This window comes from Lemur catta, chromosome 14 (assembly GCF_020740605.2).
Source record: "Lemur catta isolate mLemCat1 chromosome 14, mLemCat1.pri, whole genome shotgun sequence".
NCBI classification, from domain to species: Eukaryota; Metazoa; Chordata; class Mammalia; order Primates; family Lemuridae; genus Lemur; species Lemur catta.
The window spans coordinates 57,535,604-57,561,077 of NC_059141.1; the positions used below are offsets into that span (position 1 = coordinate 57,535,604).

Consider the following 25,474-nt stretch of genomic DNA (forward strand, 5'->3'; position numbering starts at 1 on the left):
ATCATGCTACCTCCCCCTAGCAAAATATACACGAAGAACAACTTCTGAGTGTATTACATGCCCATTCTCCAAACACACTGCAGGAGCCCAAACAACAGGAGCCCTCCAGCAAGGGGTATCCTGACCCTGTGGCTCTTGACCTCAGGTCAAGACCACACCACCAACCTTCCAAGGTGGAGACAGTCCCCATAGGAACCAAATTGTTATATTAAAAAATCCCTCCTTTATTTCCCTTCTCCCCACAACTCTGCAGCTAGTGAATGGTAGAATTTTGCAAGAATGAGAACTGGAGGCATGGGAGGTTTGGAGAAGCTGGGTGGGGCATGTTTTACCATTCAAGGCCTCTAAGGTTTCTTGAAGAAGAGGTGTGGTTTTGCATGTGTGTGTGTGTGTGTGTGTGTGTGTGTGTGTGTGTGTGTGACCACACTCAGCCCAGAAGCCCAGTCTGCCATGGGCGTGGCCATTGCTCTTTGCTTGCCCACTGGCCACCTTATCCTGGAACTTACCTTGCTACCTCTGGGATTCCTTGATATTTCTGCAACTCAGCTCCTCCCTCGCAGGTTGCCCCTGCCCACGACTCAGCCCCATCAGGGCTTCCTCACAGCTCTCACGCCTCCACTGGTTCCCACTGCACAGCCTCCTCCCCAACCTTTCCAAAGGAAATTTGCCAGTGACTACTCTGTGGCTGGCAGCTTGGGACACTCTCTCTCTCTCTCTCTCTCTCTCTCTAACACATACAATTCTTTCTTCTCTTCCTGCCTTGGCTCACTCACCAGTGCTCAACGCCTGGAAGCCTCTCTTCCTCCCTTGGTAACCTCCACTTACTAGCATTTAGAACTGTCACCTCCTCCAGGAAGCCATCCCTAGCTCTTCCTCCCAGGATGGGTCAGGGTCCAGGCGCCTGTGCATACACAGCTTATTCATAGTCCTCCCTACATCGTTTAATGAACTGTTTAGGTGTCTTGTCTCTCCCACTGCGCACGGAGCTCTAGGCAATGGTTCTAGTTGAGCCTCTCCTCGGGCCCAGTGCACTGCCTGGTGCGCGGTAGGAATCCTGGGGCCCAGCAGACGACAAGGCCAGCGGGGCAATCCCAGGCTCGCTGAAGGGGCAGCCCTCGAATGAGGCTCTGCCAGGAGGGATCAGACCCAACTTCCACGGAATACGGCCTGTGAGGGCTCAGCTGTTTCCCTGGAACTTGGGTGGGCCACGTGGAGCTCAGTCCGTCTGGGACTTGGGGTGTGTGGGGTGGGTACTGCGCGTCTGGCTCGCCTCCCCTTTGCAGGCAGGAGCCCACAACAGCCTAACGCTGTTTGGTGGTGGCCGGCCGGAGGCATGCACGCACGGCAGAGGACCCCCGCTCGGCTCCGGCCGCGGGGAGCCGGCCCTCCGCTCAGGCTCGCGCGTGAAAGCTCCGCGTAGGGTCGGAGTCTGAGCCTGCCGGCCGCTTGGAAGGCTCCTCACGTCCAGGCGCCGCGGTCACGGCTGCGCTGGTTTCCGGCCATGAATTGGGCTTCAGAGTCCGAGCGCGCTGCCCGCGGGGCGGGGGATGGGCGCCTGCCGAGGTGCTAGCGAGCTGCCAGGGTTCGAGCCCGCAGCCCGGGCTCTGCTCCGCGACGCTCAGCCGCGGCCGGCCCCCCTTTGGCTCCCCTTGCATCCCGGTGACTGGCCCGGCGGCGGCTCTCTCAGGGCTAGGCGGGTCCGGCTCCGCGAGGGGCTGTCTGTTCCGGCCGGGGCACGACCCGCGACGCTCCGCGGCTGAGGTCGGCCCGCGCCTGGGCGCTCCAGGAGCCCCCCGAGGGCAGTCAGTAGCAGTCCCTCCTCCATCCTCCCGCCCCCAGCGAACCGGGAGGGGAACGAGGCCCCGACCGCCAAGTCTCCGCGCGGTGCAGCCTAGGCCAGTCCCTGCCGCCGTGGCGGCCTCCGAGTGTCCCCCGGGCCAGGAGCGCGGAGCACCCGGCGCCCCCTCCGAGCCGCGAGCGGGCTAGCGCCGCGCGGCGAGGCTGAGGCTCCGCAGTCACGTGGTCGAGAGGAGGGCGGAGGGGAGGGAGGCGGGCAGGGAGGGGAGGGGGAGCGGAGCCGAGGGGGAGGGGGAGGGGAGGGGGCGTCCTCCGCAGTTCGCTCCTCGCCGGGGCTCAGACACACAGCCAGCCCGGAGCCGCCACGCCGGCCCGGACGCCGCCGCCACCGCCTCAGCCGCCCCCGAAGCCGCTCTAGCCGCGGGAAGCGCCGCTGCCACCGCCGCGGGCCGCCCCCGCCGCGCCGGCCTGGGCTCAAGCTGCCAGCGCCGCCGCAGCCGCCACCGGAGCGGGAGCGGGAGCCCGACCGCGCTGGGCTGGGCTGGGCTGGGCTGGGGCGGGCGCAGGGCGCAGGGGCGGGCGCGCGGGGGAAGACGCACGGGCGGGCTCGGCTCTCCCGGGGAGCGGCCCGGGACTGCACCGGGACCAGCGCCTCCCCGCTCCGCGCTGCCCTCGGCCTCGCCCCGGGCCCGGGCGGATGAGCCGCGCGCCCGGGGGACATGGAAGCGCTGACGCTGTGGCTTCTCCCCTGGATATGCCAGTGCGTGTCGGTGCGGGCCGACTCCATCATCCACATCGGTGAGCGCGGCGGGCGGCCGGGCTGGGGCTGGGCGGGGGCCCCAGCGGCGCAGGGGGTGCGCGGCGTCCAAACTTGGCGGTTCCCAGGGCCGAGGGGCTCCGCGGGCGGTGCTCCCCCGAAGGGCCGCGCCGCGCCGCCCGGCGGAGGAGCTGTGCACGGGCCGCGCCGCGCTCCCGCTGGCTGCTCGCGGCTCCCCGGGGCTCTGATCTCCGCGCGGGGCCCCGCGGCCTCTGCCGACACTTAGGGCCGCGGCTTCGGGGAACACCGGGATGGACGCCCGTCGAGACCCGCGCCGCTAGCCGGGCCGTCGGCGGGCTCCGGAGGGCCCTTCAGCACATCTCAGAGCAGCGGGGGGCCGGCGGCGGGCACGGCCCGGGGGTTCGCCAAGTTGGCAGAGCAAGATCAAAGAGGCCGGACTGGAACCGTGTGTGAATATGGATGGGTGGGTGTTGTCAGCGTGTGTCGCTGTGTGTGCGCCTGGCACAGTGTTGGTGTTACTGCGAGAGGGCGTTGGGGTGTGTGGGGCCATCTGAGCGTGTGTTGGAGCGTGCACGACTGTCAGCCTGTTAGAGTGGACACAGTGTCTGCCTGTTTCCCCAGTGTGTGTCTGTGTAGCTCTCGGTGTATGTGTGGGTGTGTGTGTATCTGGTTGTGGTGACTGCAGCCCAATCCTGGACAGTCCCAGAGTTTTGCGTGGTCCAAGTCTTGGGGCCAGCAGACGGTCTGGGTGGTGGGAGCCGAGGGAAGAAGCGTGGGCAGCGGGGGTGGGGGCACGCTGAGCGGGAAGAGATGGATAGAGAGAACCGGGAGAGAAGATGGGAGAGCAGAGGAGGAGGGGCCGCGCGGAGGAGGAGCGGGTGGGAGTTGGGAGCAGCATGGGAGGAATCTCGGGAAGTTGGGCCGTGTTGGGGGGCTCACAGTTGTCGCTTTGGGGGAGCCCCTCCGCAGTCGCCTTTCCGGAAGTTGGAAAAGACCAGCGAGCTCGGAGAAACTGGGGGTTGGGAGGTGTGAGAAGGCGGGGATGAAGGGACTGGCGGGGTGGGGAGTGGAGTCGGGTGGTGAGGGATTAGGCCCGGGCTCCGAGAGCGCAACGATCCCCGCAGAGCCCCGGGGCCAAACCTGCTTCCCGCCCTGGAGAGGGCGCGAGTCTCGCGGTCAGCATTGCGGCTCCGGATGTAGCGAGGAACCGGGGCCTCCCTCCTCCTACCCAGCCCGCAGCTCGGGGGATCACTGGGCTTAGCCCTGGGATCTCGGGGTCCTTCAGGGCCTGGTGAGGCGGGGTGCGGGTGGAGACTCCAGAGCTCCCCAGGTCGCGGGACTAGGCGCAGGTGAGCCCGCTGGATCTCGGATGGAAGCGCAGGGTCCGCCGAAGCGGTGCTGCCCGCGCAAAGCGCCAGCCGGAGGGCGCCCTGGAGGAGCTGTCCGCTGTTCTAGAAGGCCCTTTCAAGAGCAGCTCCTTCTGGGACCCTAAGCCCTGCTAGAGCTGAACCGTGGTGGGGTCTAGCAGACAGTCCCTTCCTCCCACTCATTTCGGCATACACCCAGGAAGAGGGAGTGGGAAGGCATGGAGAGTAGGAGGCTGAGCCCAGGGCGCCAGGCCGGGCAGCGTCGCAGCCTTCCAAGCTGCAGGCCATCCAAGGCCCCTGCCTGAAGAAGCAAGCCCTTTCTGCGCAGGAAAGCCAACTGTAGACCTGCTTCGCTCAGCTCCACTCAGCAGGGGACGCGCATGGCAGAAAGGAGTCATTATTCCATGCTGAGATTGCGGTGGGGGACATTGCCCTCCCAGGGGACTTTCTGGCCCCTGGGATGGGATTTATGGGACCCTGTCAGGGAACTGGGTGCTGCCTGAGGCCACCTCAGCTTGGCTCAGTCCCTTGTGTGGGGCATGGCTGGGACATGTGGTGCTTTGGTTGTGAGACACGTGTGTGACCTGGTGGCAGCATGTGGGATGTGCATGTGTAACTCATGTCAACTGTGTGCCCGTGTGCGCTTGGGGGAGGGGAAGAGAGCCTATTCCTGTGCAGGTTGAGCTGAGAGTGCTTTAAACTACTCTGCCAAGCTGAAATCCCAGCCTAGACCTCCCACCACTTTGCTATCTGCGGTCCTGCCGGTGACCTGACCCGAGGGCCAAGGGAAGTGGGGGAGAGTTCCTGTCCAGGCCCCAGTCATGACCGCTGCTCTCCTGCAGGTGCCATCTTTGAGGAGAACGCAGCCAAGGACGACAGGGTGTTCCAACTGGCCGTATCCGACTTGAGCCTCAACGATGATATCCTGCAGAGCGAGAAGATCACCTACTCCATCAAGGTCATCGAGGCCAACAACCCGTTCCAGGCGGTGCAGGAAGGTGAGTGGCCGCTGCGCCCGGGGCCCACGGGGCCACGGCCTGCGAGGCAGAGCAGCAGTGGGTACCAGCCGGGTAGTGACATCCTTCCGGGCCCACCCAGGCAGCGGCGCCGGGACTGCTCTGCGCTGAGAGTCGGGCGGAGAGCCGCTAGCGCGGCCAGCTGGGCGCCCTGCGGGTCGTGCGCCTCCTTTCCAGCGTGGTGGGCGCCAGTGTGCGCCGCGGCGGCGGCGCAGGCGTGTGCGGCTCACGGCGTCTTTGTTTCTCCGGTGTCTGTGGGTGGGCGTGTCTGCGCGCCGGGGACCCGTGTGGGGCGCACCTCGCCTGATCTCTGAGGGCTGGTGTCTTCCTCGCCTGGAGCCGGGGAGCGCCCCGCGGCCCGAGCCCCCCTGCCTGCTCTCGGAGCACAGCCCGGCGGGCGCCGCGTTTCGCAGCCCGTGGCCCCTCGGTGCCTCAGCCCGCGCTGCTCGGCCGCGCTCGTCCTCCAGCTTTGGAGGCGCCGGTTTCTCTCGCACTGTCCGAGCAGCGGGCGGAAGCGCCGCCGCCTGGGCCGGAGGTGGGCGCTGTTTGCCCAGGAAAGGAGCGGAGCTGGGCCGGTCGGGCTACGGGGAAATCCTAGCCCACGCCTGGGCCGCCTTCGTCCGCAGCCGCCGCCTCGGGTCGGGCCCCGCGGCGGGGGCAACAGGTGCGCGGCGAGGGCGTTCCCAACAGCAGCACCCCCTGCTTTCCCCTCCTCTGCTAGTCCCTCCCCTCCCACCTGGCTCGCGACTTTGGAACCCGGTTCCTTCTTCACTCCTCCGGCTTCCTGGTCAGGGCCTAAGGCTCCGCCTCTGACACCTGCCTAGCTTCGGTCCCTTTTCCTTTTCTTTTCTTTGCTCGCCACAACCACGGGTTCCACCCTGAGGCCAGCGCTCGGAGTGCTGAGAATACAGGGGCACAGCTGGTGGCACAGGATGCAGGGATTCCTTGCAGGAGGAACTGGCAGGGCAGGCGGTGTAGGGGGGAGGTGGGCTGGCTAAGGGCTCTGGGGCAGTGCTCCCTCCCACAGCAGGGCCCAGAATCCTCCTGCTGTCTTGGCATACACTGCCTGCCAGTCTCCTGGGTACCTGCAAGGATAGAGTGACTTATTAATGGCTCTGGTCTGGGTTCAGAAGGTCAGAGCTGGTGCTGGGGAGGTCTTTGTGCTGGAGGGAGGCCTTTTGGGGTTCTCCTCTCCTTGGGTGCAGCAGAAGAGGGAAAAGGGTCTGTTCTAAGGGAAGGGGCTGCCTAGCTCTGGCATCTGAAAGTCCAAGGATATCTTGAGGTGGTTGTACAAACCTGGAGTCCTGAGTGTTTTTTGGGGTGATGGCGAGTGGGATAAGGCTGGCATTGCTTATAATGGGAACTACTGTGTCCAGCCTTGGCAGATGTCCACTGTCTGATACTAATTGAAGTACAGAGAGGAGGAATTCCTGCTCGTCTTTGGTGACTGGTCATGTCCCACCAGCAGTCTCTGTCTCCCGATGCCCTCTGCCCCCTTTCTGTGTACTCTTGTCACAGGTCCTGGCAGGTGCTTGGGGTGGGCTCCAGCAAGGGGATGGCAAGGCCTCCTTAGCAAGAGTGACCCTAATGAGGGTGGGGATCTGGGGTGACATAGGCTTCTCCAGTGACGTACCATAATTTTCACAGCATATCTTGTTCCCCTGACACTATCTCTGTACACCCTGTGTCTGTGGACATTCATTCTTTGTGCTTGGAAGCTGGGGACACACTCTGGAAGCACGTATTTCCTGTATCCAGGAGCTTACAGTGTGATGAGGACCCTGCCTGTGTTCCACATCTGGTGACATACCTCTGTTGACATACCTTGCTTTCGTTGTCTCCCCTCTGCAGTGTTGAGTATCCCATGCTCATTCATTTTGCCCCTGAATGATGATCAGAAAGTTCCCATCAGCAGTTCCCAGGGACTGAAGATAATGCTCTTGCAGGGGTTACAACCTAAGGCAGGTAACACACGTGGATGAACCGGGCAGCTGGTCTCTGTGGGACCTGGACTGCAGAGTCTGAAGAGGTCACCTGTGTTAAAAGGAGCAGCTGTCACACAGTTTTTGCAGATTTCGACATTGGGGAGTGAAAATCCTAGTGTTGTAGATGTGCTGGATTTTTTTTTAAGAGGAGACCCAAATCTGGACTTTAATGTAAAATCTGATTTTGAATGATTGTCAGCTAATGAAACAATTTAAACACCACAATATAAGCCAAACAAAACCTAGCTCTGGGTCATTCAACCTTCCAGCCCCAAGTGCAACTTTGTCCTGGAGACAAAGGCTCCACCCAGGGGCCTTTCCTGATTGAGACTCTGCTTTTCTGGGTCTCAATTTCTCTATTGTATAACTGGAAAAATGTCTTGGGCTCCAAGGATGGCAGGCGGACACAGTCGAAGGGTAAGAGATTGAGTGTTTCTACATGTCTGGAACTAGGGAGTTATATTCTGATGGCTGACAGTTGTCTACGTAGAGGGACACTGGCCAGGTGTTGCGGGGCTGCCTGCTGCCCAGAGAGTGTGTGCTGGTTAAAGTGGCATGTGCCTTCACCTTGTGAGTCCTGTGGGCAGAAATCCACATGGCTGTCGTGTGACCTTGCGTAGTCCTTGGATGGGCTATAATATAGGGGATGGGAGGAGCTAGCCCCTGGAGGGCTTCTGGGAGGAGCAGAGCAGTGCTCAGCAGCCTCCTTCTCCCTTGCCTGGTGGTCACCTGAGCAGGTGCTCAGCTCTCTGGGTGTCCTTCCTTGGCTGTGTTCTGTAGGGTGCTTTTCCATCACACAGCTTGACCCCTGCTTGATGGGTACTTGGTCTCTCACTCCTGGGCCTGGACATTCATTGCAGCAGGACATGGGTAGTAGACACAGTTTGGTTGGGAAGAAAAAGACTTCTAGTGGGGGAGTGGCCAGGAATGGACAACAAAGGCAGCTGGCGGCTCAGTCTCCATCATAAACTGTACAAGCCCCCATTGGCCTCCCAGTGGGGTGATGCTACCCCCTTTTGTTCTGAGTGGCAGCACCATATAGGGATAAGAGCCTGGTGGAGCCCCAGAGTTCTAGTTCATATCCTGCTGCTTCACTTGCTGTGTGACCCTGGGGCCCTGCTCTGAGCCTCTGTTTCCAGATCTCCTAAAAGGGAATAATCGTAGTATCTGCCTTATGGGATTATTGTGAGGATTAAATGAGATGAGACATGTATAAATTGTCTTCATGAGGCCTGCGGTAGGTGTTCAGTAAACACGAATTCCCTTTCCATTCTTTGACCCAACTGTGAATTCATTTCAGCTTCTCTTGAGGCTGTTGATATTTTCAGCTACATCATTTTTAAACTAGTGAATTCCTTGAGAGAGGACCCAAACTGACCTTTTCATTTTTAGCTTCTACATTTTTCCCCGATTATAAAAGAAATGCATTGCTACAATGAGCATGTATTAATTTAAAAATGTAAAAAGGAAAAAGGGCAATGCATGCTCATTACGTAAAATGGGGAAGGTACCGGAAAGCATCAGGAGGCAGAACAGAACTGTCCTGAATTCTACTACTGTTATTATTTCCTTCTAGTCTTTTTTCCCCCACTGTATTTTTTAAATGTCGAGGGCTCCCATTCTGTTCAGTTTTATATCCTACTTTTTCCATTTAGCACATCATTGGCCTTTTCTGAAAGCACTATGAACTGTTTGTAAACATTACTTTTAGTGGCTGCATATATGTCCCAATATTCAAAATATTTTTCTAAAAAAGGGAATCATTTTTGCTGACATATGCAGAATTCAGCATGACTACAGAAAACAACTCTACTTGAATATGGTGGTCCTAAGATTTATACCTATAATTTCTTCAGGCTGATTTTGTACAAGATCCTTACGAACATTGCCTTTTAGGACAGTTGGTCAGTGTGTGTAAAAGAATGGATCACTCTTAATAAAATATGCATTTAATGAGGATTTAAAGCTAGCAAATAATAAATAACACAGAAAGGACATTTAAATCTCTAAAATGTTGCATCTTAGATTTAGCTGGCAAAGTCAATATTAATAATAAGTGTGAAAATTTGTCTTCTAGATACTGGAAGAGATATTAATTTTTTAAATAAAAATTCCATACTGTTTTAAAGTGCCTGCTCAGGTAAAGATTATATAAATGCATATAATTTATATAAAGAACTGGCTGGACACAGTCTTCTTTCATATATCATCTTTTACTGTGAGTAGAAAATGTGAGTTACTGGATATGTTGTAGATACATCTGTCATAGCGTGGAAGGATAATAGTTTAGGGAAGAGGCAGCAAAAAAGAATGTACGTGAGGCAGTATTCCTTTTAGTTATCATAAGCACAAAAGTGTTTTACTAAGACAGGGCAAAAAATTACCCAAGTATAGCTTGTTGTTCATAGAATGAAACAATGAAATAAAATAAAAATGAAACACAGTGAGCTCATTGATGCCCATCTGAAGGTCTTGGTCAGTTTCTATTGGTTGCCTCCTGGGCAGCCACCCTGCCTCCCACTTGCCACGCCAGAATCTAGACATTCTGCTAGAGGGTCTCCCTCCCTGTACTCTGATGTCCCCTGGTGGCTTCCTTGGCTTCCATTCAGAGTTATAGGTCCCGCTGAGGCCACAGCCTTGCAGCCTGCTGGCAGCCTCCCAAGACACTGTCAGGATCTCTCTGAGGCTGATGTTGGTGTCATCATGAAGATGCCTGTAGGCCCAGCACCATCATTCCCATCCACGCAGCTGCACTGGTTTTTTATTTTTGGTGCTGAAACAAATTTTACCCTAGTTAGTTAAAACAACACAAATGTATTATCTTACAGTTCTGCAGGTCAGAAGCCTGACATGGGTCTCACTAGGCTAAAATCAAGGTGTTGGCAGGGCTAGTTCCTTCTGCAGGCTGTAGGGGAGGATAGTTTGCTTGTCTCTTCCAAGTTCCAGAGGCTGCTGGATTCCTCGGCTCCCGGCCCCTTCCTCCATCTTCAAGGCCAGCAGTGGTGGGTCCGGTCCTTCTCACACTGTACCACTCTGACCTGGTTTCTGTCATCACATCTCCTTCTCCGACTCTTCTGCCTCCCTCTTCCAAGGACCCTTGTGATTCTATTGGGCCCACCTGGATAATCCAGGATACTCTTCTGATCTGCAAGCTTCATTCTATCTGCAACCTGTGCCATGTAGCCTGACATAGTCACAGGTCTGGGGATTAGGTTGTGAATGTCTTTGTGGGCCATGATTCTGCTACCATGCTGGTGCACCTTTCTGTGCCCATTATAGCCAAGGCACATTGCCCACCTTCCATTTGCTTTGCACCTTGATAGTCTTCTGCATGGTGGGCTGCACTCTTGCTTGCTGGAGGGCATCCTCTTGTCTTAGCCAGACCTGCTAAGACACTTGGGGTGGATGGCTGTGTTTCCATTTCTATAAAGTTCACTCTGGAGGTATCACACTGTAAGCCTGCAGGGCCTCTGCAGACTTACCTGTGTTCTCCAATGACACACAGACTTCCTTCTCTGGGCCTGGATGCTGCTTGTACACGAGGAAGTTCCTGGTGGAATCTGCTGTTTGAATAACCAGACTACACGTTTGTGCTGCCATGTGGAACCCCTCGCCTCCGCTGCCTGGGTAGGTTCTTCTTCAGAACCTCACCTTCTGTGTCCTGTCCTCCACTCTGTGCCCACCGAGAGCCCATGGAAGGGCCCTTGTTGAAGTCAGTCTTGCTTTGCTGCCCCGCCCTGTGTCCCACAGAGAGCTGCTCATCCTGGCCCCCTCAGGGGCTGCTGCCAGTGATGTCTGAAGCCTGAAAGTAGCTGTGGATGGGGCTTCCCTCTCTGGATTCTCGCAAGCCTGTGGCCATGGAGGGCAATGGCTGTGGTCCCCCCTCAGCTGAACTCCCAGGCTTCAGCATTCTCCTTCATTCCAGGGTCACTGCTGTGCAGGTACATACGCACATGCAAAACACACATGTACACACATACACGTGAGCACACCCACTTTCTCATTTTATAGCCTACACTCCTGCCCCACCCACATCCTCTTACTTGGGTTCAAGAGGCTCTCTTTCTGTTTTCCCTACTGCCCCAACCCTGGCCCACAGATTGGAAGGTTGGGCTTAACTGGCAGGGAGCAGATGGGCACCTCACACCAAGTGTGTGTGTAGAGGCCATGGGTCTGGTGAGACACTTGTCTGCCACACTGCCTTTGAGCTACTGCTGTTCCCCTTTCTGGTGACATGCGGACTTTGACAATTCTCCTGCTGGGGCCATTTCCCTTGGGAAGGCCAGTTAAGGCTATCCCTCAGCACCTACAGCCATTTCTTGCAGGGGCAGACAGACTCTCTTTCCCCATTCTTGTAGCTGCCAGGTTGAAATCCCTAGCCATGCCCCCCAGCAGCTGTCTTCCCTTCTCACTTAGCCTTCCCCTGCCCAGGAAGTGCTGCTGTCACCTAAAAGCTCAGAGCATGCAGTCTGCACTGCTTCTTCCCAAGTCATTTCCAACCCAGTTTGACCCCCGGATGTGATTCTTTTTAGACTGGGCTACCCAGGGCACTGCCTGTTGGTCCCTACCCTTTGGTTTCGTTCTGTGTTTCCAGTTGTAGCAGTCAGGGTAGACGAAGTTATACTGCAGTAACAAACAATCCCCAAAATCTCAGTGGTTTAATGTGACAACAGTTTATTTCCTGCTCTTGCTGTATGGCCATCCTTGGTCAGCTGGGAGCTGGGCTCCTCAGGGTCACTCAACTTGAATGTTGCCAGTTGCTATGTCAGAGGGAAAGAGAGCTCTGGGGGCACTTGGCCTGGATGTTACCCAACCCACATCACTTATGCTTATGACTTGTTGGCCAAACTAGCCATGTGGCTCTAGCCAGTCATAAGGGATCCAGGAAGCACAGTCCTACTATGTGCCTGGAAGCAGGGAGAACTGGAAATATTGGTGAACCACACAAGTGCCTAGTCCCCATTCACGTCAAAATATCCCTCCTATTTCCTTGGTGACTCCTTAAAACAACAGCAACAAAGACCAAAAAGCAATGGTAGGCATTGGATGCTGTTTGGGCCAAGTCCATGGCTCCCATCAGTTCCCCTTTGGACACTCACTGACTTGTCCCTCCTCTGTGGCCCTCTGGGCAGCCCTGCGGTGTGGTGGGATGTCAGGAAGCCTGGGTCCCCAGCCCTGGAAGACTCTCCCCTATACTTTTCTCTGTGTCTGCCAATCTTGTGCTCTGTAAACGAGGGGCTGCCAGGCCCAGCTCTCAGAAGTCTTGAGCGAGATGTCCCCCAAGTAATGAGGCAAAGGTTGGGTTCCTGGCCCAGCCACTGATGGGGCCAGCACCAGGGACCTCCCAACCCATTGCAGCTGGACTCTGGCAAGTCTGCACTTCCTATGGCCTCAGCCCTATGGCCCTGTGCCTCCTGCAGACTGCCCCTGCCTCCACCCGTTTCCTTCTTACCTGCTTCCCCACCCAGCGGCAATGCTCTCTTGCTAAGGGCAGTGGGCTGGGGCAGAGACCACTCTTCTTTCTGCTGAGGCTGGCCTGTGACAGGCCCTTGCTCTGGGGTGCTGCCCTCTCTGATAGGCACTGGGCTGGGGAGGCAGCTGGGTCTGTGTCCAACGTCCCCTCCCCTGGGTTCTCCAAGCTTTTCCTCCCAGCCCATAAACAGCCAGTTTCCTGGCCAATGGCCATGGTTGGGAAGAAAAAGACCCAAAATTCTCCCTTCTGGACCTGAGGCACAGGCAGGGTGGCTGGGAGGTGGTTAGATGGCCCCCTTCTATCTGTGTCTTGGTGCGAGCTGTGAGCAGGCTCCCAGTGGGTGAGAGTGGGGGCTGCCAGCTGGGGCCCAGGGTGGCTCTCAGGCTGTACCCCCTCCTCCTGCCAAGTCAGGGTCATGTGGCCCTGCTGACCCCATCTTTCCAGTTCACCTTCCTCATATCAGTTCTTCCAGACCCCAGCTGAGGCAGACAGACACCGCACTGCAACTCCACCTGCCCTGCACCTGTCCCCAGCCTGTGCCCTCCTGGCCCTTCCCCACACCTCTACCCGAGAACAGACAGCTGTCCAGGAGCTGAGTGGGGGCAGGTGCTCTCCCTCAGACAAACTGGGGCGCCGATCTCTGCTCTGCTGTCTGACTCTGGGTAGGTTGCCTCAGTTTCCTTGACTGTGCAGTGGGACAGAGGACAGCCGAGAGGGTCGGTTGAGAAGTACACTAAAGTGCCTAGACAAGAGCCGCGCCCTGGGCAGGTGCCGGGCACAGAGGTAGAGATGGTGGTTATATTACTGGCCCGGGTGGTCCCCAGAGGAGTTCTCGGCCTCATCCTGCTTCCTGCCCTGGGCGGGCTGTGTGAGCAGGTTTAGGGCAGCTGAGGTTTGTGGCTTGGAGTTGTGTCCCAGGAGAGCAGGGAAGGAGGTTGGGATTGACAACGTTGCTCACGTGGAGGCTGCTCGGACTATCTGTGCGGGCTGGGGCTCTGGGAACCCGCAGCCTGTCGCTGTACACTGTTCCAGTCCTGCTGCAGCCTTGCCTGCTCTGAGCGCACAGAGTGGGGGTCTGGCCGTCCTGGCCACAGGGCAGGCCGGTCTCGCTCTGTTTGGTGGAAAGGGGTCAGGCGGGTCTGGGCTCAGATCCCAGCTCTGTGACTGATTAGCTGTGTGGTCTTAAAAAGGTCACTTCCCCTCTCCCAGCCTTAGTCTCAATGTCTGTGAAGTGGGGCTGCCTTGGGGCTGTGGTGGTGGATCTGGAGAGGTGACGTGTGCTGGTGGGAGGTGGGCTGTGGGCCAGCAGCAGTCCACTGGCATCCAGTAGAGGCCTGCCTGGCACCCTGGGGCTCATGCTTGGGTCAAGGGTGAGGGGACAGGCTCATAGTATGCTCTGTGGGCATTCGTTCTCCCTGTGTCCTGGCACCCATTTTTTCTGTCCTTCTGGGTCTCTGTGAAGGGTACATGATACCTCTTGGTCTCTGGGCCCTGCCTGGGTGCTAGCAACTCCCAGGTCAGGACGGAGACATGAGTGCCACTGGCTAGACACCATCCTTGCCCCACTTGTGGCGGGAGCCCTTGGCTGAGCCTGCCCGTGGTCTGCCCCTGGCATGGCCTGAGCCCTTGTGAATTGGGCCATGCCTGGTCTGAGGGGCTGTCTCTGTGCTCTGTGCTACCTACGGTGCTCCTCCTGCTTGGGATAAGCTGATAAGCTAGAGATTAGGTCTTTTCTTGGCTCTGTTCCTGGACGGAGTCTGCAGGCTTTCTCCCACCTTTTCCTCTGAGCACCCAGAGCCATGGTGAACGAGGGAGGGCGCTGCTCTGGCCTCTGATCTGGGCTCTGGGCCCAAAGCTCCGGGACCTGACCTGAGCTCTGGGCTGGGCTTGTCGTAGAGGTGGCCCTCTTGGGCAGCCAGCACCAGAGGCCAAGGCAGCCCTGCCGTGGCTGGGCTCTCGGGCTCAGGCCATCTTCCCAGTCATGGTGGCTCCTTCTTAGTCCTGGGAGGCTCCCAGGGTACCCGCCCTCACTCACCTCTCCCACAGGGCTCTAGTAGCCCAGATAACGCAATGGGCTGCCCCCAAGTCCTACAGGTTGCCAGCTGGGGCCTGGAGTGCTGAGGGTGGGTCTCTCCTTATTCCAGAGCCCCAAACTAGAGCAGCCCAGGGCCTGCTGATGGGGGCCCAGCTCTGCGTGGGCCCCTGAGCCTCAGCTCAGGGTTTCTCCTAGGCCCCTGATACAGGCTTTGAGGGCTGAGGCACACTGCTGCATGGTGCACGTTGCTGAGCTGGGGCTGCACAGGGCACCGACGGCCGTTCCTCCTCTTTGGACAGGCAGGCTGGGTGGCGGGCAGTGCTGAGGAGGGGGAACCGTCTAGGAGGGATGGATCAAGTCTTCAGACGTTCCATGGAATAATCTGGGCAGAGTTCCCCTGCCCTGTCTGTGCCTGCGTGTGTGTGCGTGTGCATGTGCATGTGCATGTGTGTGTGCACGGGTGAGGAGGCTGTTGCAGACACCCAGGCTGCCTGGGCACATGTAGTGGAAAGAGCCAGGAGTTCCAGCTGCTGCTTAAGCCCCACGAGCCCCTCGTGCTTTGCCCCTTCCTGCACTTCCTTGGATTCTGTCTTAGTTCAGGCGTGGGCTCCCCAGGGGTCCTCCCGGTGCTCACAGGAGGCTGGCCCTGCGATCTGCTTCCGTCATCTTCCTTTGACCTATTTGGTGGTGTCTCTGGGAGACTGTGGGCTGTGGGGAGGGAGAGACTCAGTCTCTCATTTCCTAAGGTGTCCCCAGCCCTAAGACAGGGCAGTTCATGATGCACACTCAATAAATACCATTTTCCTCTTCCTTCTGGGGCACATTCCTTGCCCCAGATATGTGGCCCTGACTCTGAGCCCCTCAGGGACCACCTGATGGGATGGTCGTTGTAGTGGTGGTCACTCCACTTGGCCAAGGTCAGGAGGAGGCTGTGGACAGCACCCCGGGTCTTTCCTCATTGTCACCGACCCCTGTGGCATTGTGGCATCGCACCAGCGGGATGAGGGTGGGAGCCACCCTAGCGAGTGGCCCTCTCAGGGTCTCAGCTGTGCAGGTTAGCAGATGTCCCAGAGTTCTGGTGTCCAGAGCTGAGAGGGCCTTGCAAAGCCAAGACCAGCCTGAGGGAAGGTCCAAAGTGTTATGGACTGAATGTTTGTTTTCCCCAATTTTGCATGTTGAAGCCTCAACTCCTAATATGATGGTATTTGGAGATAGAGCCTGGGGAGGTAATTAGGCTTAGATGAGGTCCGGAGGGTGGGGCCCTCATGATGAGATTGGTGGCCTCATAAAAGAGTCACCAGAGAGTGTGCTCTCTCTCTCTCTCTGTCTCCCTCTCTGCCACGTGAGGACACAGTGAGAAGGTGGCTGTCTGCAAGCCAGGAAAAGAGCCCTCACCAGGGACTCACCATGCTGGCACCCCGCTCTCAGACTTCCAGCCTCTAGGACTGTCTGTTGAGAAAATACATGTCTGTTGTTTAAGCCACCCAGCTGGTGGTATTTTGTTATAGCAGCCCACGCAGAGTAAGACAGGAGGGGGAGGGCTGTGGGCAGACGCTGGCCTGGGTCTCTACCTGGCTGGGCACAGACTGCCTGCGGGAGCGTGGGCCAGCCCTGCCCTCCTAGAGCCACAGTGCCCAAATCTCTCAAACCAGGCGCGCGGACCAGATGTGCTGAAGATCAGTGTACCTCTGAGGATGGGTGATTGTCATCTCTGACCAGACTTCATGCTGAGCCGAGGTCGTCTCTACCCCCAGCCCTATAAACATTTACAGACAGTCACCATGCCCCTCCAGCAATGTTCGGGCTACACTGGTTACTTCTCAACTGATTTTCTTTCGGATATGTTCCATTTTGTCACTGCCCCTCTTAATACACAGCATCCCCGATGTAACTGAACAGGGACTTGACTTGCTGAGCCTCAGCTGTCCTGCCTGTAAAGTGGGGATAATGGTGCCTCCCTTAATGGGTTGTTTTATGGAACAGATGAGGTCATGGCTACAGAGAGCTTAGCCCGTGCCTGGCCCCAAGGAGGTGCCCAGTAAAGAGGAGCCACTGTGATGGTCCTCACAATGTCGTCTGAGCAGCGCAGAGGGATGGGGATGGTCACTGCTTGTTCTGGATGCTCTGCTGACATTAATGAAGCCCGAGTGGACACTGGCTCCCAGCATCACCTCCTGTGGTGGCTCAGAGTGAGCCTCTGGTCCTCAGGCCCTGGGAGCTTTTCCCAAGAAAGAGGGGACATGAGACGCCCCTGCGGGTGCTTGTGCCATTGGTTATTTGACTTGAGTGGAATGTGCACCAACTCTAGAGAGTCCCGTGTGCTCAGAGCTCTGTGAATCTCATGCCGACCTTCTAGAGGGCCGGCTCTCCTTCCCAGCCCTGAGCCACCTTGCAGGGGACCTGTGCTGCCTTCACCGGCCTCCCAGATGCCCAGCAATCTGGGCCCAGGGTTCTGCAGCACCCACAGGGTTTCATCAGCGAGAATCATGCACTCACCATTAGCTGGTGCATGTCTGTACCTGACTTGGTCCTACACGTGGTTTCTCTCCATGGACACTGTCTTGTGTATGTTTCATGGAGTCACAGGACAGCAGAGTCTGCTCAGGCCTGGAGCCATTTCAGTGGATCTTCCCTTCATTGTAGTAGCCTTGTGGATGGTCACCTGGGTGGTGCTTGGAGCCAGTCCAGGAATCTCACTGGAGAAAGGGACGCGGTGGGCTTGGCAGCACTGGTCCTGCCGCAGGCTCCTGGTGATCTGTTAAAAGCAGAGGTATCACCTGGCGTGGTCTCACTCACACGTGGGAGCCAAGCAAGTTGATCCCATATAAGTAAACAGTAGAACGGTGGTTGCCAGACACTGGGAAGGGTGGGAGCTTCGGGTAGGGAGAGGGTAGTTAACAGCTACAAAATTACAGCTAGGGAGGAGTAAGTTCCAGTGTTCTATAGCACTGTAGGGTGACTACAGTTAGCAATAATACATAGTTTCAAGTAGCCTTGTGTCCAACACAAAGAAATGATAAATGTTTGAGGGGATGGATATGCTAATTACCCTGATTAGATCCTCACACATTGTACACATGTATGGAAATATCACTCCGTACCCCTAAATATGTACAATTACGTGTCAATTAAAAAAGCAGAGGTATCTGTCAGTACCCTGTGTCTGCTGACACATCATGCCCGGGGCTGTATGTGCATCCTCTCAGGACAAGTCTGGCAGCTCAGGGAATGACACAGGGCACGGGGAAGCTCGGATTGTGAAGGAAACCTGAAGGCTCGGCGGCCAGGGCAGCACTCTCCGCGTCCCTGCCTGGCCTCCCACTGTGCACCTGGCCTTTGTCCAGGTCTCTCCACCTCCACTGCCATCGCCACAGCCCCCTGAAGTCACTTCCTCAGGGCTCTCTGCCTCCACCCTCCCCTCCCGGCCACGTTCGTGCAGCAGCCAGAGTTATCTGAAAAATCAATCTGATCACCTCCCTGTCCTGCTGAAACCCTTCGGTGGCTCCCACTGCATGAAAAGTAACATCCAGACCCCTTGCCAGGGCCTGCCAACCCCTAAGTACCCTGACAGAGGCTGACCTCACCTGCTGCTTTGCTGCCTGTCCAGTGACACCACTGCCCTGGCCACCTTGGGCTTTTTCCCGTCTCTCCAACAAGCGGAGCGTGCACCTGCCCAGGGCCTATGCACATGTGGATCGTACGGTCTGGAAGCCTCTGCACGAGGTGCTCCTTCCCAGCCTTCAGCTGCCTTAGCTCTTACCTCCTCAGAGAAGCTCCCCCGGCTCCAGAGGGCCCCGCTGTTCTCTTTCCAAGCATTCTTTTTCTTCCTGCGTGCTTCCCCATCTGCAGCTTTGCAGTTAACTTATCTGTGAAGATCACCAGGTCTGTGAGGGCAGAGAAGTGTCTGTCTTGTTCATTGTTAAGTCCCCAGAGCCAAGCCTGGTGTGCAGCCGGTTGTAGGTGCTCAGTAAAGGTCTGTGGGTGGGTGGCAGGCTGGCCAGACCCAGCCTGGGGCTGTGCTCTCTGCAGCCTCTGCGTGCTGCTGCTCCTGGTCCTGCCTTCTTGCTCAGGACCTCCTGGGGTCCCTTGCACAGCTGCCTCTACAGCAGCCCTGCCCTGCCACCCACGGGCCGGCCCCACTTGGCCTGCCCTTCCCTCCCGGTCAGCTTCTGGGTTTGAACACCCTCCAGGAAGGAAGAGATGGGAGTCGCTAGCACTGCCTCTCCCTGGCAGCGGCTGCTTATGTGGGGCCTTCCTAGGCCCCGTGCAAAGGGTAGAGATGCAAAGGAGATGTCTCCAATGCTCACTGGCTGGAGGGGGAGAGTTTTGGCGGCCCCATGCCTCTGTGTGCCTGAGGGTGCCTATGTGGGTGGGATTGGGTGGGTGGGGAGGCCCTGAAGGGGAAACAGACCCTTGCCCTAGGCTCCAGGTGCTGGCTGGGTGGGGTTGTGTGCCAGGACCTGGGTTTTCATTCTCCTCTCCCACCCAGGGATCCTCTGGTATGTGAAATGGGGCTGACATGGTCCCAGCCACTGCCTCGTCCAGGCTAGGGTGGGAGGAGGGGCCCTGGCTGGAGAGGGCAGGACAAACTGCAGGTCCAGGGTGGCGAACCTGTCAGCTCTGAGCTTGGCAGGGAGGGGCACTGGCAACATGCCCCCGCCAGTCCCTCCCTCAGCATGCCAAGAGCTGATGAGCATCACCTGTTTGCAAGGATGTAGCCAGCAGTACTGCCACCACCCTGTTGGCCTCTGAGGAAGCAGGAGCTAGAACCCCCCTGGTGAGCAGGGGCCGGTGGGGCTTTGAAGCTCTGTTGCTGTTCATGATCAAAACTTCATCAGGAGAAGCCAGCTGAGCATGGCTGGGTTGGGGGTTCAACTGTGTCAGGCTACTTAGCTCCTGCCAAGAAAATTAATGTCATCGAAGGGAAGACAGTGAGGTCTCAGCACCCACCCATCAGTACCAGTGCGTGCCCCAGGGGAGCTCCTGGGGTGCTGCCCTGGCCTCGCCTCCGGGACACTGTGGCATGGACATGTTATGTGCATGGACGTGTCTAGGCCCACACATGCCAGTCTAGGCACCTGCACATGGCAGATGGGCCCACACCCAGCCTTGCCCCTCTGAGTCCCCCAGGGTATCTTCTTGACACTGTGCCAGGCCAGGCCCCCGAGGCTCCTAGCCTGCAGGACAACTCCTGGGCCTAGCATTGGAGCCCTTAGGGCCTTGCCCCTGGCCAGGCGTCCATTCTCATCCCTGCTCTCCCCTGGCTGCCTCCACGTACCCTGCACCTCAGAGCCCCGTCTCTTCCCAGTCTGAGCTTGGTCTGCTCCTCAGGAGGCTTTCCCTGGTCACTCTACTCTCTCTGCCTAGGCCAGGGCCACCTTGTTGCTGCCATGCCATTCCATCGTGTCTCAGTTGGTGTCTGGCTCCCACACCCACCTTTGAGGTCTCTGAGCTCTGGCACCAGGAACTCTGCATCTCAGGACTCCCAGGTCTGTACAGGCCTGGGCACGTGCAGGGGTGTTTGCTGAGTGGCTGTCTGACTGTACCTCTGACGTGTGCACAAGTGGACTTGCACACTCACACTGCGTGCATGCTTGTGTGTTCCGGCAAGCTCACGGCACACATCTGCAGATGGACTGAGACCCCCGTGACAGGTCATCCAGGGGTCATCTCCCGAGAGGGCCCTGCCTGGTGGAGCCTGTCTGGTGGGCAGCTGGGGATGCACTTGGGGGACCCCTGAGACCATGGGGAAGGTGGCTGAGCCCTGGCACCCTGCGTTATGTGTGGGGTGCCTGCCTGTCATGGCCTGTGAGGAGGTTGTGACCCACATGTTTATCTGAACACTAAGTCAGACCATCTGAGAATTCCACCCCAAGCCCCACATCGGGGAACCTGCTGTGGTCTGAACCCACTCTCCGTGTCAGTCATGGCGATCATGCAGGCGTCAGAAACCCGAATACTGGCCTAACTGAAACAGCGACATTTATCAGGCCACGTAAAGGACAGGACTGGAGGTTGTGCAACTTCAGACGTGGCTGGGTGCAGGGTCCCAGGTGGCACCCACGGACTCTGTCTATCTCCACACCCCTCGTCCTGGCTCTTCCCGGGCTGGGCCTCCTTCCCAGGCGGCCCCGGCTGCTGCAGGCTGATGTGTAATCAGCCCAGCCCTCTGGTCCTTCCCGATGGGAAGAGGGGGATTATTTAACTAAAGTCTCACAAGGTCCCAGGATTGATGCTCATTGCCCTGGTTTGGGGCCAAATCAGTTGCCCCCTGAATTAATCCTGGTGCCAGAGGAGTGGAATACCCTGACTGGCCGTGCCTGGGGGCTGCCCCAGCCCCTGAGGGTGAACGGGGTGTCACCTGAGGAGGAGAAGGGCGGCCCGGCCCCCAGAACAGCAGCACGCCCTCACCCGGGGCGGCCCAGCATGGGGCTTCTCTGCCACGGGCACTCGGGACATGGCCTGTCACCTTAAGGGGGGATTGGACTGGGATCCTGGGGTCATATCCAGTGACAAGACGTTCCGGTGGGTTCTTGGAGACCCAGACAATGTGGAATTGAAACCTCTTTTTGGGGCAGGCAGGGTTAGGAGGGGAAGGGCTTGGCTTTGAGTTCAGGGGTATGCCTGCAGGTGTGCAGGGGCAGGAGGGTGGGGGCTGGGCAGTTAGGGGTGGCTCTCTGGGGGAGGGACACTTGTGCTAGGCTGCAGGCCAGGAGGCTTGAGAGGGGGCAACGTGCACTTCAGGGTAGAGGCAGCTGAACTATGGGGGTGTTGGGAGCAGTGAGGAAAGAGGGGGCCAGCCTGGTGGGGCAGGAGTGAGGGAGTAGGAAGAGGGGACGGGGACCTGGAGCCTTGAGCCCCCATCCTGAGGGTCCCCCTGGGCATGTTATGACCTGACCTCTCTTTGCACCCCCAAGTCCTGACGGGAGATGGGGCCTAATGCCGGGGAGGTGGACCTGCCGCTCCCTGGGCTCCTTCAGCTTCCAGGGTGGCTGTAGAGCCTCGCCCCGCTGGGCTTTGGCAGGGACAGCCCCCTGACCTGCCACTGTGGGTGACATGCGCTCCCCCTTGCAGGAGAGGTGCAGGCACAGGGTCTGGGCCTCACACACTGGCCGTCACTTTGTATGTAGCTGTGAGCTGTGCCCTTGGCCCTTGTCTCAGCCTGACCCCCCTGGGTGAGTCTTTCCTATCCCCATGCTACTGCGCGTGGGGATCTCTGCTTTCTTCTCCCATTGGGCACATTTGTGGGGGGCCCTGAGAGCTCCCTCCAGGTTCCAAGGGACAGAGAGGGGTCCTCAGCTGGTAGCCTTGCCCTGTGCCCTGGGTCATCCTCTTTCTATCCTTCTGCCCAGCGGGGACGGCCTGGGCTGCTTTGGCCCACAGAACGCTGGGCCCCTGCCGGGTGTGGCTGCCTTAGAGTCAAGGGCCCTGGCTCAGCTGCCTCCTCCCGGGCAGCGCCTGCCCCACTCTGAACGACTAATTGAATACCACGCGTGAGACAGAGCTCAGGCCCTGCCTAATCTCATTAAGAAGTCCCCTGACAGTCTCATTAGGCGGCTGGCTGCTCAGAGAGGTTTATCTCTGCCACAGGATGGTCCGGCTTCTGGGGGCTGGACCTGGGGCCAGGCCTTGCCCAGCTGCCTTCCAAACCCAGGCCTGGGCAGAGGCGAGGCTACAGCAGCTCCACGGCCACGACCAGTTCTTACTTAATCAGTTATGCTTTGCTAGACTTAATTACTTTAAAATTATTAACTTTAGCTGGAGAAAGCAGGTGGTGGTGGGCCAGGAAGAAATGGGAACCTCCTGGTGGGGCTTAAGGGAGGCTGGGGCTGAGAGGGTGGCTGCCGGCTGGCAGAGGCCGTGCCCTGGGGTTGTGCTGCAGGCCGCTTCCCCGGTGGGCAAGGGCCTGGCCTCCTGGCTGCTCACATGCTGTGGCCGCAGAGCTGGGTGTGGCAGGGACAGACGAGTGGGCTAAGAGCGTGACCGTGCTACGAGAGAACAAAGGGCGCACAGAGGTGGTGCCTGGCCCAGCCTGGGCTTGGGGGCAGCCAGGGGGCGCTTTCCTGGAAGATGTGACTCTTGAGCTGAGTCTTAAGTGTGGAGTGGGGGTTGGTCAGGTGAAAAAGGGAGGCAGGCACTGCAGGGGGTGGGACAGCTGCAGCAAAGGCTCAGTGTGCAGTAGCAGGATCTGTAGTGCCTGGGAGCTGTCCAGGGTCTCTGGGCCCAGGTGGAGGAGGATGCCGACTGCTCTGTGAGGACTGTAGGGGCCTTAGGGCTTCCCCTTTGGTCCTAGAAGTGGGACTTCAGAGCCCAGAGCCATGCGCCTCCACCTAGGCCCTTGAGTGGTGAGGAGAGAGCCCCATGGGATGGGGAAACGTCAGCTCCCTTGACCGCTGCCTCTGGTAGGGCTGATGTCTGAGGATCCCAGGTCCAGAGCAAGCCATTCTGGGAGGCTTTGGGATTTCTGCATGGCTGTGGCCCATGTTTCCAGCCCGTCCTTACCTCCCACGGCCACAGCTGCCCAGTCCCCATGGAGGGGGAGGGGAGGAGCAGACTGCCAGGCTAGGCAGCCCCTCTCTGGTTGGGGAGCAGGGCTCAGAGCCCCAAATTTGCCCAAGGCCTGGTGGTAGGTCTGGTAGCCCCAGACCACTCTCTCTTCCCCACCCCAGGGGCCCCTGCTTCTGCCCACCCCAGCAGGGCCCCTTTCAGAGTGACATTATTACATGGACTGCTGCGACGGTGCTGGCTACGACAGGAGTACCTGCACTTGATAAGATATTGCAGCCCGAGGCCCCCTCCACCTAGACCAGAGCCAGAGACAAAGGCTCATGGGTGCATGTGCCGGCAGTGTGCTTTGGAACAGGTTCCGAATGAACAGGAAGCCTGAATCAGGGCAGGAGGGAAAGCCAGTTTGAGCCGGTCACTGCCATGGGCCACGGGGGCTCATTCCTGCTGTGGCCCTCCAAGGAGCCATGGAGAATGACTCTTGGGTCATCCATCTGTGTGAAGAAAGGGGGGTATTTATCCATAAGCCCACTCCCCACGGGTCAGAGGGGCCTGGTGGCGCCCCTCCCCAGCTGTTCCAGGTCTGTACCGCAGCTTGGCTGGCAGGCGCCCACCTAGTGCTAGCAGACAGGCCCCTGTGAGTGCAGGTGAGGTGCTGCCCTGCTATACCTGCATGCAGCCAGTCGCCACAGCAGCAGGCCACAAGGTGGGCTGAGAGGATGTGATGTGAGCTACAGAAGTGGTCTAGAGACCCCAATTCTGCCAGACTTACAGATGAAGCTAATGGTGGAATTTCAGGCATCAGGACAGGCCCCTTCCCAGTGTGTGGAAATCATATCCTACAAGTGTGCTTTGGCTCACACAGAGGCTGGTGTAGGAGGGGCTGGTGCCCTGATCTCTCCCCAGGCCTCGCTGGACCACTGGAGCTTCCGAGGCAGCAACTGGCTCTTGCTTGTCCCTGTTCCTCCCACAGCTTCTGGTCCGGTGTGGGTGGATACAGCCTTGGCCAGTTCTGGCTGAGGTGGGGGTGGGGTGGGGCAGTGGAAAGTCCCTGAATGGCCTTTGGCACTAGACAGTGCTGTGGCTGGGCTGAATCCCTCCTCTGCCTCTTATTGATTCAGTGTAAATTCCTTTACATCTCTGAGCCTCAGTTTCCTTATCTATAAAATGGGGATACTCACATCTACCTTGAAGAATTGTTTTGAGAGTCCAAAGGAATGGTTATGTATACAGGGCATGCATACGGTAGGGTCCATTCATTCCCGTCCACATGTCTGCCAAGGGTTGACCCTGTGCCAGCCACCGTGTTAGGCATGTGTGGGCATAGCAGACCCAGGCCCCAGCCCAGAGAGCCTGATTTCACAAGCCCGGCATGGGCCCAGGCACCGGTATTCGCAGGAGCTTCCTGAGCGGTGCCAGTGTGCAGCCCTTTGTGATGGAGAGATGGGACGCTGAGCACTGGGTGTGGCCACATGTCCTCCTTCCCTGGCTCCCAGTCGGTGCTGCCACTTTGCTTTCCTTCAACACAGCTCCAGTTGTGCTCCCCCAGTTCAGATTGAAATGCACACTTTTGCACCACAAAGAGGGGTACCTGGCAGGGCCATGAACATGTATTTGGTCCATCCCCCTGCACAAAGCCATTCTCCCTCCTCAGACACAGGACGCTGTGGGTCAGCAGAGAGAGGTGGGGGAGCCAGGCATCACTGACTCCAACACTGGGGTCTCCAGACAGAACACCCCTCACACTGGCACCTCCTTTCCCGACTTGGGGCCTCAGCCACTAGATGCTGTGTACACCCAGCAGAGCTCCGAGCTGAAGATGGCTTGTGCTCTCTCTAAGGAATGATTCTCTGCAAAGAATATTTCATCTCATCTTATCAGTCACACAGAGCAGTGGAGCGATGGTATGTGCACGTTCTAATTCATAATTTTACAGTAATTTAAAAAAAAAAGCTCAAGATATTGGTTTTCTTTCCATTAGTGAGATGGTGGCAGGCAGTAAAGCTCACTGTCTTTTTATAATCGGATTTAAATTGTTTTAATTATACAGCCCATATTCTCCCAGTAACATACCATCTCTGTGAGTTAATGGGCTTTGAAATCTTCTTTTGTTTCATACATTGTAGATACAGATTTTTTGTTAAATGATTTATTTTATATATAGAAATCCAGAAAATTGGCTATGAGGTAGCTTAAGATGAGCACCGGGAGGTTGTGTCGTGTTAGAGGAAGGAGAATAAACGTTTGCAGAAAACCCAACCCAAATGCCTGGATGGAATTCTGAGCATCTTGTCTCCAAAACAGGGATTTAGGAGTACAAGTGATGTACAGCGCTATCAGCAGGGAGAACATTCGTGTGGCTGAAAGGCTGCTGCAGAAAGTCCTCTGTTGATCCTTCAGTGAGGATATTAGAAAGGAAATGTCCATTCATTCATTCATTCGTTCATTTCCTGAGTTCCTGCTGTGGGCTTGGCCCTGACCTTGGGCATGCACAGCAAGGAAGGCCCTGATCTTTATC

General features: G+C 57.6%; 1 protein-coding gene across 1 annotated transcript in view; it reads left to right on the forward strand.

The window, feature by feature from the left end:
• The first annotated feature begins 2,113 nt into the window (after positions 1-2,113).
• Positions 2,114-25,474, forward strand: part of GRID1 (glutamate ionotropic receptor delta type subunit 1) — a 668,927-nt gene continuing 645,566 nt past the window's right edge. The window contains exons 1-2 of the mRNA XM_045568241.1: positions 2,114-2,595; positions 4,785-4,940. Of these exons, the coding sequence (XP_045424197.1) occupies positions 2,517-2,595; positions 4,785-4,940 (235 nt within the window). The 5' untranslated portion in view covers positions 2,114-2,516. The remainder of the gene's footprint in view (positions 2,596-4,784; positions 4,941-25,474) is intronic.